The sequence below is a fragment of the Aotus nancymaae genome, unplaced genomic scaffold (assembly GCF_030222135.1).
Source record: "Aotus nancymaae isolate 86718 unplaced genomic scaffold, 86718_ANA_hifiasm-v0.15.2.pri h1tg000032l_0, whole genome shotgun sequence".
NCBI lineage: Eukaryota > Metazoa > Chordata > Mammalia > Primates > Aotidae > Aotus > Aotus nancymaae.
The window spans coordinates 27,441,329-27,460,474 of NW_026988445.1; the positions used below are offsets into that span (position 1 = coordinate 27,441,329).

The 19,146-nt window shown below is 40.0% G+C and overlaps 2 protein-coding genes across 18 annotated transcripts in view; one reads left to right on the top strand and one right to left on the bottom strand.

The window, feature by feature from the left end:
* The window catches only part of CEP170 (centrosomal protein 170), a 125,164-nt gene extending 114,605 nt beyond the window's left edge, over positions 1-10,559 (bottom strand). For 4 of the 8 annotated variants that reach the window (XM_064383665.1, XM_064383664.1, XM_064383663.1 and 1 more), the window contains exon 1: positions 10,271-10,557. The gene's annotated coding sequence lies outside the window, so the exon portion shown is untranslated. Of the gene's footprint in view, positions 1-10,270 lie in introns of all 8 variants that reach the window. The other 4 variants (XM_064383662.1, XM_064383661.1, XM_064383659.1 and 1 more) reach the window with 2 other exon arrangements.
* Positions 10,560-11,277: 718 nt separating this feature from the next.
* Positions 11,278-19,146, top strand: part of SDCCAG8 (SHH signaling and ciliogenesis regulator SDCCAG8) — a 240,350-nt gene continuing 232,481 nt past the window's right edge. For 7 of the 10 annotated variants that reach the window (XM_012443691.3, XM_012443693.3, XM_012443697.3 and 4 more), the window contains exon 1: positions 11,331-11,475. In XM_012443691.3, coding sequence (XP_012299114.2) covers positions 11,409-11,475 — 67 coding nt within the window. In that variant the 5' untranslated portion in view covers positions 11,331-11,408. Of the gene's footprint in view, positions 11,476-19,146 lie in introns of all 10 variants that reach the window. The other 3 variants (XM_021666931.2, XM_012443692.3, XM_012443700.3) reach the window with 2 other exon arrangements.

Here is a 19,146-nt window from a genome sequence, read left to right on the forward strand (position 1 = left end):
CTCAATGTCATCTGGGTCAATTTAGTTAGCTAGCTATTTATAGAAACACTTAGTTCACCAATACTACTGGAGTGAAAAACAGTATGTTCATTTTTTTAACTTTGTTTAATGTAACAGTGATTGGTTGTAAAATATTTCAATAGTACATTCAGAAAACGTAAAACTGAAACATAATTAGCCTCAATTAATTTAAGAACACGTTTCTTAAACATACCCAAATACTAATATCTGCAATTTACTTTGAGATGCATCAAAATATAAGATACAGTGATCAACAGAATGATGAATAAATGGCTAGGTATGTGACAAAACTAGTATCATGTTACTGGTAGGATCAAGATGGTAAGTATATGAGTAGTCACTGTGAAATTCTTTCAACTCTCCTGTACGTTTGAGAATTTTCTTTAAAAAAAAAAAAAAGAAAAAAATCTAGAATAACCTCCCAACACAGCTCCTTGTATTTCACTCGTTCTCACATACATACACCCTCAAAAACTTATCTCCCAATTTAACTCTAGTGAAAAAAGGAAATTAAAAAACAAATAGTTTAGAAAGTAAAAACTCTGGGCCAGGCGCAGTGGCTCATGCTTGTAATCCCAGCACTCTGGGAGTCCCAGATGGGCAGATCAGTTGAGCTCGGGAGTTTGAGACCAGCCTAGGCAATATGGTCAAACCCCATGTTTACCAAAAATACAAAAAAATTAACTGGGTGTGGTGGCATGTGCCCTGTATTCCCAGTTACATGGGGGACTGAGGTGGGAGGATCGCTTTGAGCCCAAGAAATCAAGGCTGCAGTGAGCCAAGATCCTGCTACTGCACTCCAGCCTGGAGGCCAAAGTGAAACCCTGTCTCAAAAAAAGAAAAAAAAAAAAAAAAAAAAAAAGAAATCAAAAACTATGGAGAGTTATGCAATAAACTGACACAACAGGCTATATATTGCTAAATACATTTTAAAGAAATTACAAATTAAGACATTTGTATGTAAAAATTCAAATCACAAATATGATAAAATATAGGCATGTATTTAATAAAATGTTGTGTAGTGAGATTATTTCATAAGGAAAAGGAAATGAGAAATTTCCTTTCCTATAAAAATTTATTTCCATAAAAAATAAAAAAACTTAGATGGGCATGGTAGCCCATGCCTACAGTCCCAACTACTTCGGAGGCCAAGTCAGGAGAATCCCCTTGAGCCCAACAGGTCAAGGCTGCAGCAAGCCATGATCACACCACTGCACTCTAGCCTGGGCAAAAGAGTGGGACCTTTTCTCAAAAAAAGAAAAAAAGAAAGCAAAATTTAAAAAAGATATGTAATATTCAGCACTGATGAAGGGATGAAGAAACACAATTTCATATGTCAGTGGTAGAAGAATAAAAGAAAAAGGGAAAAAGATTCCTTGTGTGTGTGTGCCTTTTGCTTATTTTTCTAAGGGAATGTTCATCATTATATTCACTTGTAACAAATTCTAGGATCACCATGCTTCTGTTGTGTCACTCTGCTAGGCTCACTTTTAACAACTTTTGTGTAATAGATACTGTAAAATTTTTTCCCAGATTGTCATTTGCCTTTTAAATTTGTTATTTTTAAAAAAGGATTTTAACATGCATATACTCCTGACCTCAGGTGATCTGCCCACCTCAGCTTCCCAAAGTGCTGGGATTATAGGAATGAGTCACCGCACCTGGCCTGTTGTTTACAATTTTAAAAATACCTTGGCCAGGTACAGTGGCTCACGCCTGTAATCCTAGCACTTTGGGAGGCCAAGATGGGCACACCATGAGGTCAGATGTTCAAGCCTGGCCAACATGGTGAAACCCCGTCTCTACTATAAATACAAAAAAATTACCTGGGCATGATGACATGCGCCTATAATCCCAGCCATTCAAGAGAATCACTTGAACCTCAGAGGTGGAGGTTGCAGTGAGCCGTGCTCACACCGCTGCACTCCAGCCCAGGTGACAGAGCGAGACTCTGTCTCAAAAAAAAAAAAAATCTTTAATTTCCAAAAATCATATATAAGTAGATTACATGTTTGAGAAGATAGATTCTGTACCACCATTAAAAATTAGAGCTAGAAAGTTTAACTTACGATAAAATGTTACCAAATTAAACCAGAATAGACAAGAATACATAACGGGGTTACTGGCTAGTGGGATTACAATAGTACTTAATGGTAGAAAATCTTGTTTTCTAAATTTTCTGCAATGTATAAGGATTAGATTTGTAATATAAAAAAGTATTAAAAAATAAAGTGGCCTTCAATTTGCAGTGCATTATATGAATTTTTTATCCAATGAGAAGTATTTAATGACCACAGCAAATGATATTATCAAAGGTCCTCAAGATACCTATATATTTTGAAGTTACAGTCCTATTGCCTCAAAAAGCTTGCCACAGAAAGTCCTGTATTTGCAATGTTCCCTTTTCATCAAAATAAGTATTTTGTACTTTACCCCTATTATCATCAAGCGGACTCATTTCCCCTATCCTCCTGTTTCCTCAAATCAGTTTCTAGCTGGCTGCCTAGAGTTCAAAATCCCTAACCAGTCTCTCAGTTTTGAATTTGCATTTTTTCTATTCCATGTAACATGTGACAAACCATTACTCAGTTGAACACCTTCCAGAAAAAAAGTCAGTAAAAAAGGAAGCCTTTTAACTTGCTTACTTTTCTACCTAAATTCTCTTTATTTTGACACTGCTTAGAATTAAATGATGAGCTTAGGGTTGGGGAAAAAAGCTATTATCTCAAAGCCTGGTCGTTCTTTTTTTTTTTTTGAGATGGAGTCTCACCCTGTTGTCCAGGTTGGAGAGCAATGGCGTGATCTCAGGTCTCCGCAACCTCCATCTCCTGGGTGCAAGTAACCCTCCTGCCTCAGCCTCCCGAGTAGCTGTGACTATAGTTGCATGCCACCAAGCCTGGCTAATTTTTTGTATTTTTAGTAGAGATGGGGTTTCACCATGTTGGCCAGAGCTGGTCTTTAACTCCTGATCTCAAGTGATCTGCCGCCTTGGCCTCCCAAAGTGCTGCGACCACAGCGTGAGCCAATGGACCTGGCCTGGTTGTTCTTAACCTCTTTCTAGCATCAAGTCCTTTTCTTTACCCTCAAGAATATTCTAAAATGATGTGCAAAACTGCCCATAGGGACAGAATGCACAGGAAGTAAAAAACTATTCCTACAGACTCAGAATGAAAAATATTTTTATTTGCAAACATAGTTCTTCAAATCTAACACTATCAAGTTGGTACCACACTTGGGGCAACAAGGGAAGGAGATTCCCTACCTGCAATTATACCTTTCATTTGGTTTTTGCATCTACTTCATTTGGCTACCACAGAAAACCTCTGAAGTAGCTGGAATATCACTAGCTTCCTGATAAATTGTTCTCACAAAACAGCATCACTTCTGTTCAAACATCAGAGGCAGCAGCAGCAGCCATACCCATCCACGAAGGAAACAGCATTGGCCTATTTATGAGTAAAACTTTGTTCAAGGATTTAGATTTAGTAGTTTCCAGGGGAGAATAATTGTGAACATTCATGTTGACAAACCAGATTGAAGAAAGGAAATTGCTTTCTCAGAGGCCATTCACAAAGAAAGAGGATACTGTCTGATTTCTTATGAAGTATTTAGGCGATTAAAGGTGATACAGGAGATTGATCACCCCTTATCTCTAAAAATACTTCCTTTAATTGGCTTGTGGTACAACATACTCTTCTAGTTTCCTCACACCTCACTGGCCACTTTTCAATCCTCCTCGATGGCTCCTTTTCTGCTCAGCTTTCCATGCTGGAAAGTACCAATTCTCAATTCTTGGATCTCTTCTCAGTCTAACTCCCTACCCAAGAGATCTCCTCAAGTCTACTGGTGATGCTTAAAATTTAACTATCTTCAGTCCAAACCTCTTCTCTGAATTCCTGACTACAAACTGTCTACTTGATGCGTCCATTTGGGTGTTTAATAGACATGTCAAACTTAACATGTCCAAAATGTTAAAAAAAAAAACTAGTAACTTCCACTACTGCCACTACTGTCACTCTAGTCTAAACCATTAACGTCTTTTAAACCAGATCATTCCAGTCATTTCATAGTCCCATCTCATGGTTCCCAGTGTTTTAAAGAATGACCAGAACCCAATTCTTTTGCTTTGCGCAAAATCCTCCAATCGACATCATAGCACTTAAAACCAACCAATAAAATCTCTATCCAACCTCATTTTCTCCTATAAGCACCTTTTCCTCACTCACCTTCAGCCACAGTGGCCTCTTTGTTCTCCAAATTCACTCATCCCATTCCTGCCTCAGAACCGCTGCACCTGAGTACTCCACCCTCAGATACCTACATGGTTTGCTTCCTTACCTAATGCAAGTTATCTGCTAAATGTCACCTCAGAAAGAGGGATTCCCTAATCACTCTAAGATAGCTCTCAAGATGTAGCATAGTGGATAAAGAGACTGTTTTTTTGTGTGTCAAAAAGGGGACACAAAATATATATTTATATTTGCTTGAAGTGAAGAAAAATTCACCACCAGGCACGGTGGTTCATGCCTGTAATACTAGAACATGGGAGGCTGAGGAAAGAGGATCACTTAGGCTCAGGAGTTCAAGACCAGCCTTGGCAACAAAATGAGACTTCATCTCTACAAAAAATTAGCTGGGCATGGTGGTGCATACTTGTAGTCATAGCTATTCAAGAGGCTGAGGTGAGAGGATTGCTTAAGCCCAGCAGATTGAGGCTGCAAGGAGCTGTAATCATGCCACTGCACCTCAGCCTGGGTGACAGAATAAGTCCCTGTCTCAAAAAAAGAAAAAGTTCACTGAAGAATACATAAGAAATAATAAAAATAGCTACTTACTGGATTGGCAAAAGTGGTAACTCAGCAGATAAGATACAAGGTGAAGAGGTTTTTCATGTTATTTCTTTTCAAAATATTATTTGATGTTTTAAACTACCTGAATGAACACTTGAAAATAAAGTAAAAATAGCAGTCCTCCCTCACTATCTCTTTACCCTGATTAATTTTTCTTCATAGCATCTATCCTTACTTGACTTTTATCATAAAATAATATAATTATCCATATCCTCCATCATATTGTAAGTTTCACCTAATTCCTTTACTACTGGAGGATATAATCATTTTCTCTTTAATTTAAAAAACAAGGCCGGGCGTGGTGGCTCATGCCTATAATCCCAACACTTTGGGAGACCAAGGCAGGTGGATCACAAGATCAGGAGATCAAGACCGTCCTGGCCAACATGGTGAAATACATGTTGGCTGGTCTCTACTAAAAATACAAAAATTAGCTGATGTGGTGATGTGCACCTGTAGTTCCAGCTACTCAGAAGGCTGAGGCAGAACTGCTTGAACCTGGGAGATGGAGGCTGCAGTGAGCTGAGATCATGCCACTGCACTCCAGCCTGAGAAACAGAGTGAGACTCCATTTTCAATAAATAAATAAATAAATAAACAAACAAAATAAAAAACAAAACAAAGCCATCCAAATGGTTTTAATTCTTTCTGTGTCACCTTTCCTCCCAGCATTTTTTATTTATGTAACATTTATTCTATTTATAAATGTGCATGGCTTTGTCCTTGGTTATATAAAGTATATGGCCAGGACGAAGACATTAGAGGTTTGGCTTGTTAAATTTATAAATGTCAAAAAGCCAGAAAGGAAAGCTAATCCCTTGGATGACAGAATCACGATTCAAGAAGATCTCAAGTTTTAACTATGGCTACATTCAAGGAGATGAAATTTAATAGGGGGCAATGGTAAAATACTGTTTCAAAAACATCATCTGTGTGTATATACACAATGGGAGAGATCTAGCTAAGTGTAAAAATGTTGATTTATGTTGACTACATCAGACCAATTTTTCAGAAACAAAATAAGAATCAAGGCTGCCAACTTTTTATTGGTTAATTAAGAACACTAAAAGAAAACAAAACCTCATGACCAATATCAAAAGAAACTTAACACCTACTATCACTATTATTTAATAAAAGCCATTTTGAACATTAGAAAAGCAGAACAAACTCTCAAACAATAATGCCCGAATTACATAAATATAACTTGAAAAGCCATATAACATTTCTCTCTCTCTCTCTTTTGCTTTGAATTAGCAAAGACAATTACTGTTGTTAAAGAGTTGGTACAATTTTAGACTTTAAACACAAGTGTACGTCTTGAAATAAGGAAAGGGACAATTTCACTGCACTTTGCATTCAGACCATAACTGCAGAATTAAATATGGAAACAAGATCAGAACACAAATAGCACTGACAAAACTGAGTGAATCCAGTTGAGAGACGTGACGATGGCAAAGGAAGCCATACGAAGTTGCAGGTGTTGTAACTTAGACAAAACAAAATCTAGCTAATATATTGAGAAAAACCTTACTCCATCTTACTCCTAAAGACTGAATTGCAATCAGTGAGAAGAAGTTATATAGTAAAAGCAGCTACTAGCTCAATTTAAGTAAGATCTTCCCCTTACACTTTTTGAAAGCTGAACAGGGTTTCCTATGTCTAGGGAAGGGTTATGGGGAAGTTGGATTGAATAACATCTCAGAGTAGTGAGTGGCACATTGTATAAGCTGATTTCTAAAGTTCCCTTCAATTCTAAAATTTTATGAACCAGAGTAAGGAAATAAGTGGTACCCTTTAACTTACTAAAAAAGATGAGTAGAAAGAATTTTGGCTTTAGCCAAAAGTTCAGTTACAAACTCTATCACTTAGTAATGTGTGACACAGAAGCAAAGTTATTCACTAACTCTATGCCTCAAATTTTCTCAATGTGTAAAAATAATACCTTAATTTAGAAGTCTGCTGTATAATTTAAATACACACATATCACACACACATACACTTCCTGGTACTTAGGACACGTTTAATATATAGTAGGTATTATTCAACTATTCAATAAACATGGTGTTTCAAAGGATATTTTCCATATCATTTATTAATTACTGATATATTTTAAAAATGACTTGTTCTCTTCTATGTCTCAATTGTTTTTCAGACCTAAACAATGCATGCTTGAGATTCTTTTCCACTTCCATACTTTACGCAATCCCTGTTTGTATGTAAGTAAACTTTATGAGGTTTTTCTTTAATTTGCTTTTGCTGTTTTGTTTTTCCACCTTTATTTGATATAAAAGTAGGCTTTACCAGTAACATACATTGGCTATGTCACTGGCTTTGGCTAAAACATTTCAGCTAAACTGGACAATATATCCAGTTTAATCAACCACACTACCGGACAGATGTTTTTTCATCTCTCATAATGGCTAACTCATCATTCCTGAAATATGTGAGCAAATAAATCAAAACCTAGGGTATTCGAATAGAAATTTTGGTTGTTAATGAAATAAAGATGGTCTGATACTTCCTTCCATCAACAGTATCCCATTTCTTAATGAAACAGATCAACATTGAATGCTCCAGTCAATATTATTTTTCAAATGGTATGTAACTGCTCTTTTGTCATACTCCCAGAATAATCTGCAACTGTACAGATATTTTAGTTGGCAATTAAATATGTTGCCTGTCAGATACACAGTTGAAGAGTACACTGCTTAACATACCAGTGTTCAAGGCAGATGAGAAAGAAAAGTCTTTACATATTAATTAGGAAAGAAAAAATATTTTTCAGAAATATAATTTTGTGGAATAAAAATCATTTTGACAAAAAAGCTTAAGCATATACAATATTTAGTACTAGATAAGCATTATCCAACTGCAACCAGATACAATAATAAAACTTGTTCTCAGCAGATAAAAAAGAGCAAGAAATTGATACTTAGAACAAATCAAACAAATCACAAAGCACAGAATTTTTAAAAGTACCATAATAGGATTAATATGCAGAATGTATGCTAAAGTTTACAGTAAAAAAAAAAAAATTCACTATCTCATGTTAAAATAGGGAACAGGCAGATATTTCCATACAAAATAATCTCAGAACACAAAGAAATTTACCAATAAAATACATTTAAAGCATGATTGCATATAATTCCACACACTGAAATTTAGTTACAGATCTTTAAAGCTGAAATTTAAGATAAACAATAAATCTTTTAAAAAGGTCTATTAAAATGCAATGTAAGATGAAACGATTAAAATTATAAGGCAAGATAAAAAGCACTTTACGGTAAAATCAACCCAATAAAAAACATAAAGTTAATATATCTTAAAAGTTAAATTCTAAGTTGAAAGTAATCACTAATAATCCGTTAATGATCACAGCTCATTAATTGTATCAAAATAAACATCATAGGTTCTTGTTATGAGGAAATTTTATTTTCAACACTGTCTATAGAGTTGATCATCATACTATTATAAAATACTACTGAATTTCAAGAAATAATATTAAAATATGGCTACTATTAAGTAGTAGGGAAAACACTGCAACAGTTTGTTAAAAGCACATGTTAGGACATCTTTCCTCATTTAGTAAGTTACTTTATAAAACTAAAGGTCCATTTCAGGAGAATTCTTACTTTTACATGACAAAGGCAAGAACTAGATAAATACAATGGTGAGAATCAAGTTCACGGATAATCACAGCCTACTCAAGGAGCACGAAGGGAAGCTTTCTCTACATTTTCACAGGGTCAAAGGGCCAGGGGGACACAGGAAAGATCACTCTGCAGAATGGACCTTTAGTTTCATTTGGCTCTGCCTTACATGAGCAGTCTGGCTTGGGCAGACAAGTCAGTTAACTTTCCGTGTTTGAGTGTTTTCCTCTGTCAAGTGCACTTAGGCTCTTCTGTGTTATCTCCAAAGTTAGGAAGAACTAAAGGCAACCCTAGTTTTACTTTCTAAAAACAATGACAGAAAAATACATAACTTGCTATTCATCAATGTACTGTTTCCAGCGCTGAATTCCTAAGTCTCTGAAGCATATCTAGTTAGGGATATAGAGTGAAGATCCAGATACTATAGTCATAATGTAACTCTCTCATCTCACATTATTCCTCCACCTGCTCCTCCCCATCCTGCTTTATTTTCTCTTCTGGTGTGTTTCAAGTAGCAACGCCAGCAAACGGCCGTATGCATTGTAAGCCTAAGGAGGAAATCATTTTAAAGGATGCATTTTCAATCAAATGTATCATCTGCTTCGCCAAATTCCTCCCCAATGTCTGAATTTTCATTAAGAGAATAAAAATGAGTTAACTTCGGAAATAGATTTATATGGGGCCAGTTGTTTCGTTTGTTTTACTTGCGTAAAAAATAAAAAGGCAAGATGTATCTATTCCCTCAGGAACATAAATGCATTACCCGCCCAATGAGAAAACAATTCTGCTGGTTCATTTCCCTGACACAACAGCTTCGTTGTCAGGCCCTTTCTAGCCCAGGCTCCAACGTCATCTAGTAATTTTATATTGATCACCTTGGCAGTGCTTGGACTCCAGCAGACATAGTCTGTCTTCCTTACATTCCTCAAAAAAAATAAAACTCTACGAAACACCACTGAACAGAGATCCTGTGACTTAAGAATACAAACCCCACGTCTTCCCGCCCTGTGTTAGGCAGCTGCAAATGTTATTTTTTTCTCGCTTGCATAAAATGGAAGCGAACCGTACCCAAACCCTATATTTGAATCCTAGGACAATGAAGCCGACAGGAAGCCACTCTCTCCTCCCCCAGGTTTACTACGGAGCCAGAGCCTCCGCGGGGTGCAGTCGCCTGGCACCGTGCATGACACCGGTCTTCCACGCCCTCCCAATGCGTCCGAAAGGCTCCTCGCCTGACCTCGCCAACCGCCTCACACCCCAAAACCAGCCACACAAAAGGGATCGGCCCCGGGAGCTGCTCCAATCGGGGAAAAATCCCTTCCCCAGCGGCCGCGCAGCCATTCCCTCCAATGCTCCGCCCGCACCCCTAGCAAACTGCTACGGCGGAGGGGGGAGGGCTGCACAAAGCCAGACGAAAGCTGAAAATGATTCAACATACTGAGGAGACGCCGAGGCGGCGGGCAAGGGGCTCGGGAAAGCCGGCGGCCCGCAGGACTGGAGCTCCCGGGGGCGGCGGGTGGGGGATGGGAGGGGTGGCCCCGTCAAGCCCCCGGTCCGGGGCGGGGAGAGGGTGGCGGTGGCGGCGTCGCGCGGAGCATCCGGGAAGCGCCCCCTTCGCGGTCCAGCCCCGCACCCCCGCCCCGCGGCGGGCCGCGCCCGAGTCCCCGCCGCAAACCAGAGAAGCAGGACGTAGAAAAGCAGCCGCGGCGGCGGCGGCGCCCACACCGAGCAGCCGATCGCATCACTTACCCCTCACCGTGGAGAGAGGGACCGGACGGGGGAGGCGGGGCGCGTCGCGTCCCGTGAGTCTCTCGCACGCCGTCCTCCCCCGACCTCGTCGTCGTCGTCGCCGCTGTTGTCGTCGCTGTCGCTGCCGCTGCGGTCGAGCTCCGGGGCCCTCAGCTCCGCTGGGCAATAACGTTATTCCACACACGCCCCACACATAGCGGTAACGGCAAAGAGCGGCTGCCTAGTGCGCAGGCGCCTCGGGAACTGGCGAGGAGCTGGACCCTATCCCCTCCTCCTGCCCAGTTCCAACGATCCCTTACTGCGCAGGCGCCAGACACAGACAATGAAAAGGGGTTGTGCGAGGGTCTCACCCACTCGCTTTTCCAGCTTGCCCACTGCGCAGGCGTGCCCGAAAGACCAGCTTGAACAATAAAGAGGACCTTGGCGTTAGGTGGGACCGCAACCAACGAGGACTACAGTTCCCAGCGGGCAGAGCGCCAACTCCAAGTGGAGGTCCGGTTGCTGGGCATGCTAGGAGTTGTAGTGTCGGCCGCCTTTACAATCTAGGCTGTTTGGAAGATTTAGCGTTTCTATTTCTTGAGGATTTATTCGACCATTTTGAAAAATATCGCAACTGAAGCAGGGTTCAGAGCTTACTATCTGCGTCCTTGAGTAGACTTAGGGATCAACTGCTGCATGTTAGCAAATTTCCAAGCGTCAAGGCCTTCAGTAAGCCCTTTCTGACATTTGGGTGGTCCAGGCAACTGAAGGATGGGATGGAAGCGGGACTAAACCAGGCTGGGCTGGAGGAAAAGGGCGGGGCCTGAAAACCTGTTTCTTGGCAACAGGCTCTGGCCGCCAAACAGTCCAAGCTAGCGCCTGTGGCGCGGTGGTCTCTGGGAATTGTAGTGTAGCTGGATGGCTCTCAGAATTGTCAAGCTTGCAGGCTCTGCACCTGAGGACTACAACTCCCGACGTCCACCGGGAGGGCCAGTGGGTGGGAATAGCCCCCAAGAGCTCCGTGCGGGATTTTAGGCTCCCCTGTGACAGCCGCGGCAGGAAGCGGGCGGGCGCTCCCCGGCCACGGGCCTGTTGTTCTCGGAAGCGAGAAAGCTGGACATTTACCCCAGTAACTCCCAGCTCTGGGCCTAGAGTGTGCATGGCGAAGTCCCCGGAGAACTCTACCCTGGAGGAGATTCTGGGGCAGTATCAACGGAGTCTCCGGGGTGAGTTGCTCCAAACCTCTGTTCCTAGCCCCGAGGTGCCCGGGGCCTAGTGGGCGGGAGCAGACCAGGTGCGTTTCTTAACACCTGCGTTCTGCCCCAGCTAGGCTACAGAGGAGCAAGATGGGTGTTGCTGTGATCTTTTGAGGAGGATGAAATAGTTTGAGTTTGTTTTTACAGTTAAGCAATGTTGTTTCCTTAGATTCCTGTAGTTACCTGAACCAACTCCTTGATCTTAACTTGGGCATGTTTCTCAATCAGCGACGGCAGAAACTCTTGGATGGCTCTATGCCACTTTTGCCCAGTTCCCATACTTTGCTGTTTAATCCAATGAAAGTCAGATTCACAGTTTTTACACATTTAAAGTATGGCATAGTGAATTAAATGTGATTTGTAGGATCAGTGTGTGTGGGGGGGCGACACTAATAATTATTCTAATCACTACAGCCCCCATTTAATTGGTCTAGGCTATTTGCATACAATTAATCATTTGCAGCTGAACATGTCTATTTTACACATGGGGAAATCAAAAGCTCAGAGAGGTTGAATTACAGGCTAGAGCCCACACAGCTAGTTAGCTGCAGAGTCAGGTATTATCAGGCTTGTCTGCCTTCAAAGCTTATGTTTGTCTTTACTAATCAAGCCGTATTTACTATTATCAAAACCTTATTAATACAGATTTTCTTACTACATTACCCTATGAGCAAGTATCTGTACAAGTAATGTCTGTACTTTATTTATTTCCCTTTCAACTCTGTTGAACTTAATAATGTCTGTACTTTTAGATGGCGCTGTTACCTTGGACAGCAATTGTATAACATCTAGAAATTTCGATTCTGTTATAATGGAAGTTATGGAATTGTCCACAGCGTTACTGTGGGGAGCAAATGAAATAGCCCCCATAAAGCAGTGATTTTAAGACTTCTTAAAATGTTTACCTATAGTAAGAAATAAATTTTATATGTGGCATATAGGTACATATAAACTATGTTTCACTGAAGAATTTTTATTCTACTAAGTGTAATAAACTCTGCTTTCCATTCTGTTGCATTTTCTTTTTTCTTTTTCTTTTTTTTTTTTTTTGAGACGGAGTTTCGCTCTTGTTACCCAGGCTGGAGTGCAATGGCTCGATCTCGGCTCACCGCAACCTCCGCCTCCCAGGTTCAAGCGATTCTCCTGCCTCAGCCTCCCGAGTAGCTGGGACTACAAGCGCACGCCACCATGCCCAGCTAATTTTTGTATTTTTAGTAGAGACGGGGTTTCACCATGTTGACCAGGATGGTCTCGATCTCTTTACCTCGTGATCCACCCGCTTCGGCCTCCCAAAGTGCTGGGATTATAGGCGTGAGCCACCGCGCCCAGCCTCTGTTGCATTTTCATAACCCTCGAGGTCATGGCTATTTACGACATTTAGAACACTTAAGTTATGCAGCATATGGTATACTGCATAATATACCTACTATGTGTCAGTGCCTGCTATATGTTAAGTATATCAGGTGCTAGACATGCAGTAAGGAAGAAACAAATTTCCTATTGCCATGGAGCCTCTAGATTAGTTGGGGAGAAAGGCAATAAAAAAAATTATAGATTACTAGTTAGAAAATAAGGGTAGAGATCAGTGCTTAGTAGACAAGCACTCATTAAATGTTGTTATTTATACTTGATACTTAGAGCAAAGTGAAGATTTTTAAATATTAGAAAGTTTATATTCTCATCACTCTAGATTTTATAAGGGTTATTATGTATTGTTACGTCTGTCAATTGTGTTACAAACTGACATTCTCAATATTCACACTGCAGGAGTAAAAAAAAATTGGTCTTAATGAACACCTTCCTTAACCTACTGATGTTTCAAGAACTGTTAGATACGAAATAAGGACTTCTAACTTTTTATTTGGAAGCAAGAAAAATACTATGCACAATGATATGAGTAATTTTTGGCAATTTTTTGTTTTCCTTGAAAGTTTTTCCCGATGCTTCTCTTCCTTTGACCTTATTTTAAGCCTTTATGTAATTGTTGGAGGCTATTTAACATTAGGCATTTTTACAAAATAAAAGCGTTCATTTTAAATTAATGTTATAGTAATATGTTTAATACTAGTGGTACTGCTTTCAATAATTACAGAATGAAGAGTTTTCATTCAAGGATAATACATTTTTTAGTTTGAAATAAAATTTAAATTTACTGTCATAACAGTATAAGGTAGTGGAGACATTTCACCAAGAGCAAATACAAGGGATAAAGTTAACTTTTTAAAAAATGTAGTCATAATTTTAACAATGAATCATGAAATGCAGCTGAAATGTTTATGGGTTTTTCAGGACATATTATTTATTTAGTAGCACTTTTATTTTTGTATGTTACCGTATATAGCAACTTCTGGAAGGAAACAAAACAGAATTAACCCTGAACTTAAATACAGTCAGAAGTTCTTCACAAATATAAGTTGCCATTTTTGAGTAGCATAATTTCCTGTATTTATTTATTTAGAGATGGAGTCTCACTCTGTTGTCAGGCCAGAGTGCAGTGGGGCCATCTTGGCTCACTGCAGCCTCTCCCTCTCAGGCTCAAGCAATTCTCCTGCCTCAGCTTCCCGAGTAGCTGGAACTATAGGCCACCATGCCCTGCTAATTTTTGTATTTTTAGTAGAGACTGGGTTTCACCGTATTGGCCAGGCTGGTCTTGAACTCCTGACCTCAAGTAATTTGCCCACTTCAACCTCCCAAAGTCTGGGATTGTAGGCATGAGCCACTGTGCCCTGCCGATAATGCCCTTTAAAGCTAAATATTGTTTCTTGATAAGCAATGATGGAGTTATGTGGAAGTTCCTTATTTTGAGTGTGCCTAATAATTTAATAATTGATTACTATGTAGTAAGATGAAATACAGTGTAAAGCTCTGTGTCTTATTTTGTTTTGGTTTTGTCTGTCCACCATTACTTCCTCAAAATGTCTTGCCTAGTTTATGATTAATGGAAGCCTAATAATCATTATTGGTTTTTCCTCACCAGTTATTCCTCTGGCTTGTAAATAACGTAGTCACTACTAATAACCCTTCATTTATATTTAGCTAGGAAGTCGCCATATAAAAATGCAAAATGATTTTCCTGTTTCCATGATAGTATTTCCATTTTAAAAAGATCTTTTCCTCATTTCTTTAATTTTAGTACTATTATGGTATTATTATGGTATATCAAGATTTTGAAGTTCTAATGGGAAAACCGAATCAGCATTTATTTTCTTGCCTTTTTTTTCTTTCTTTTTTCTGTTTTTGGAGATGGAGTCTTACTCTGTCGCCAGGCTGGAGTGCAGTGGTGTGATCTCGGCTCACTGCAACCTCCTGCCTCCCGGGTTCTAGTGATTCCTCTGCCTCAGCCTCTTGAGTAGCTAGGACTGCAGGCATGCGCCACCACTCCTGGCTAGTTTTTTGTATTTTAGTAGAGACGGGGCTTCACCATGTTGGCCAGGATGGTCTCGCTCTCCTGACCTCGTGATCCACCCACCTCGGCCTTCCAAAATGCTGAGATTACAGGCGTGAGCCACCGCACCCGGCCACTTTCTTGCTTTTAAAATGAGATCCCTGCCTCTCCTTGACCCTGATGATCTTGGAGCAGCTCGACATTCACCTTTCATCCATCCCCTTACACTTTTCAGTGTATTTGCTGTTTGACTTCTCAAAAGATATCTCTTGCTTTGGGTCACTTATGCCCCTTTACAAGAAATTGGAGACGTTTAACGATTCTTCTTCAAAACGGGAGTTCTGGCAGAAAAACCAGAAGGCTTTGTTGCCCCCCTCAGATCTGTTATATTATTCCTGCATAGTAAACGGTCTGAAAATTTCCAATGTGGTTACAAGTATACATATCCTGGGTATCCTGGGAGCCACAGAATTTAATCTAGAACTGGAAGTGATTTAGGAGGTCTCTTGGCAGTATGGTTAGGTGTTCATTTACTCTATGGCCAAGAAAGAGTGAGAAAAGCCACGATCACAGGCAATCCAGGCTCTATTTTAAGTACTGCACACTTGAGTGTAAGAGGATATCAGAAAGGAGAGAAATTGCTAGAAATGTTTTATCCTAGCCTTCATAACGGAATCATGCCTCATCTCTTGCTGCAGGGTTGGGAATAGATACAATTTTATCAACAACACCTGTATACATGACTTACCTGTTCACCTAATTCCAAGCTACCTTTGGTTGGGTGGGTAGAAGGGAAAATGAAACAAACTCCTTGTATGACAGGAACTCATAATTTCTTTTTTACATGCATTTTGCATTCTGGTTTTACCCTTTTCTTTCAACATTTTGGTGTTTCAGTCTTCAGATGAATTTATGGGAAGAGTGTGGTGGAGTCAGAGGAGATAATGTGGAACTAGAAGCCATGTCACTGACCTAACTTTTGCTTTACTGATAATCATCTGTGTAAATTTAGGCAAGTTAAAGAAACTGTTCTTGGATTCCTGTTTCCTTATCTATAAAACGAAAAGTTTGGACTGGATGTGAGAATTCCTGCCTTTAGTGCCAAGCAAATGATCAAAAGGTGTGATGGAGTCAGTGGAAGACACTAGGGAAATGATGAGGCTTATGGCCAAATTGGGCAGTTTCTGCTTTTTTTTTTTTTTTTTTGATATGGAGTCTTGCTCTGTTGCCAGGCTGGAGTGCAGTGGCGCAATCTCAGCTCACTGCAACCTCCACCTCCAGCGTTCAAGCAAATCTCTTGCCTCAGCCTCCTAAGTAGCTGGGATTGCAGGCGTGTGCCACCACACCCAGTTAATTTTTGTATTTTTAGTAGAGACGGGGTTTCACCATGTTGGCCAGGCTGGTCTTGATCTCTTGATCTTATGATCTGCCCGCCTCGGCCTCCCAAAGTCCTGGGATTAAAGGCGTGAGCCACCGCACCTGGCCAGTTTCTGCTTTTTCTAAAAACATTTTCTTTCTTGCTCCCTCCCTCTTTGCATTCTTTCTTCTTCTTCTCTCTTTTTCCCTCTTTTCTCCCTCTTTTCTTCCAAGAAGGAAGCCAAGCAAAACACACCCAGAGCCTGATTCCCCTTTGGACACCACTCTCTGACCCTTGGGTCATTAATATTCCTTCTGTCAACACTTAGTTGGACCAGATGAATGATGAGAGCTGTGTTTTTATCTTATGGAAATGAGGGTAAGGAGTTGAACCAGGTACATAGAAAGTGAGAGGAACGAATATGGGAAAAGAATATATAATCTCAGGGATGGGCTTTGTCTTTATGAATAGATCTAGTTCAAGAAAACCAGAGATAAGGTTGACTTTCTATGTTTTACTTGTATATGATTAGCACATCTATCCAAATCCTGCAAAGTGGAAGGACTCACAATTGTAGAAGGGCTGTGTTAATCTTACTAGCCAATAATTTGGTCAGTGTATTGGCCAGCAGTGATATCGTCTGGATCTTTGGCTGACTTAAGAAAACATGTGTGTAACTCAAATAAATATTCCTGTTTTCTCATAAAACTTGTGTTTCTTTTTTCTTCCTTTTTGCTTTTCTCATGTTTTCTGGATTTTTAAATATTCTTTGCTATATACACTATATATATGAGTATACACACATAAGTATAACGGTTTTTTTGCTGATAATATTCAAATTATACATATTCATTTTTTTGTTTTATATACTCATGTGGCTTTTCTTTTGAGAGAAGTTCTTACTCTGTCAGCTAGGCTGGAGTGCAGTGGCAAAATCTTGGCTCATTGCAACCTCCGCCTCTGGAGTTCAAGTGATTCTCCTGCCTCAGCCTCCTAAGTAGCTATAATTACAGGTGCCACCACCACACCTGGCTGATTTTTTAATCTATAGTAGAGAGAGGTTTTCATCATGTTGCCCAAGCTAGTCTTGAACTCCTGGCCTCAAGTGATCTAGCTTGGCCTCTCAAATTGCTGGGATTACAGGTGTGAGCCACTGCACCTGGCTTTTCTTCGTACTTTTAACTTGTATGATCTTTTATTTTACTAGAATTTAAAAATACAGTCTCAATTTTTCTTTCCTACTACTAATGAGATAAAATAGGCAAAATACAGGATTTAGCAACCAGAAAAAAAATGAGTGTTTTATGAGTAAATAGTCATCCCTGGAATAACCTAAATCCAAGCTGTGGTTCAGTGTTATGAGATTGTAAGGGTACTTTTTCGTGTTCTTTGTCAGAAATAGGTATTGAGATACTGAGAGTGATAATATTCTATCTTGGGATGTTTAACGACTTATGCTCTGATCACATCACCAGTTTGTGCTAAGGTTTTCACCGTTTTACTTGATGATAACTCTTTTTAGAGTCCAAAAGTAGAGAAGGTATCTAGAAATGCATTTGTGCACTTGCTAAAGCAACCCAGATGATAGTCAAACTTCATCAGAGCCCACTGGATATTTAAAGGAATGGCCTTAGGGCAAGTCTTGCTTTTAGGCCCTGAAACAAAATTAAGCTAAATATGAATTTCAGAATTCATATTTAAGCTCATGCTTTTGATGGACATAACACCTATTCCTGACACATGGATCAGATGTGTCCCATCATGGCACTGTCTGTCTCAGGTTGTGTCCTCCCCATCACCACTCTTGTGGCACAATAGCTCACCGTCACATGGTCACACTCATTTTCCATCAAGAGGCGGCAGCACTTACAATGTAGTGATGTGGTCAGTGTGATAGCAAGTCTCTCCTCAAGACTGTAAACTGTCTTGTTTTATTGATCTCATTTTATTTTATTTTTTATTGTCACAATTGGGGGTAGAGATGAGTGCTGCTGGCATCTAGCTGGCAGAAACCAGGAATGCTGCTACACTTGCACGACACAGTCCCTTCCAAAAAAGAATCATCAGGTCCAAAATGTCAATAGTCCTGAGGCTGAGAAATCACGCTCTAGAAGTACAGGCTTTGCTCGTAGCCCTTGCTCTGCAAGAATTCTTTCACTCTATGACTTAATGCTCTAATATAAGGACGGGCTGCCTTCAGCCAGCCTCATTGAAACCTTTCGGCTTTGCAAAGATTTGAGACTATTATCTGTTACTTCCCTATATTTCCCTAATATTTTGCCAGCCACCCTGAGTGAATCCCAACAGGCTTTGCTCGTAGCCCTTGCTCTGCAACAATCATACTTTGCAGTAATTACAAGTAAGGATATACAGACTGTATTTGCTGGTGATTTTACCTATGTTCTTCTGCCAGCCTGACTCAGATTACTTCTTTTATCAGTGGAAAGTGACAGGTGAATCGGTCCTCTCAGTTGGTGCCAAAGAAATACCAAGTGTATCCCTCAGAATGCATATAGCCATCTCCTGGATTTGCCGACACCCACGTATCTTTAATGATCTTCCAGACATTGCTTTCTTAAGATGTTTGCATTCTTTGTCAGATTATCTTTTACTCCTGGTGCCAACCACTTCAGCATGTTTTCAATTATTAGAGTCTTAAGATAGTATTTTCTTTGAGACTTAAAAAAATATTTTACATAGTACTTAAAATCTCTTTCACAATTGTAATTGCCTTTCACAAAGCTGGCTTTGACTGATTTTTGGATTCTGCTGTTTATATCTTGGTTGTGCTACCTGTTGGTCCACTAGTAAACAGTGACAGCAATCTTCTGAGCTGGGCTGAGGCCCAGTCAAGTGTGGACAGACAGATGTATCTCTTATCTCAGTGTGGTTTCATTTT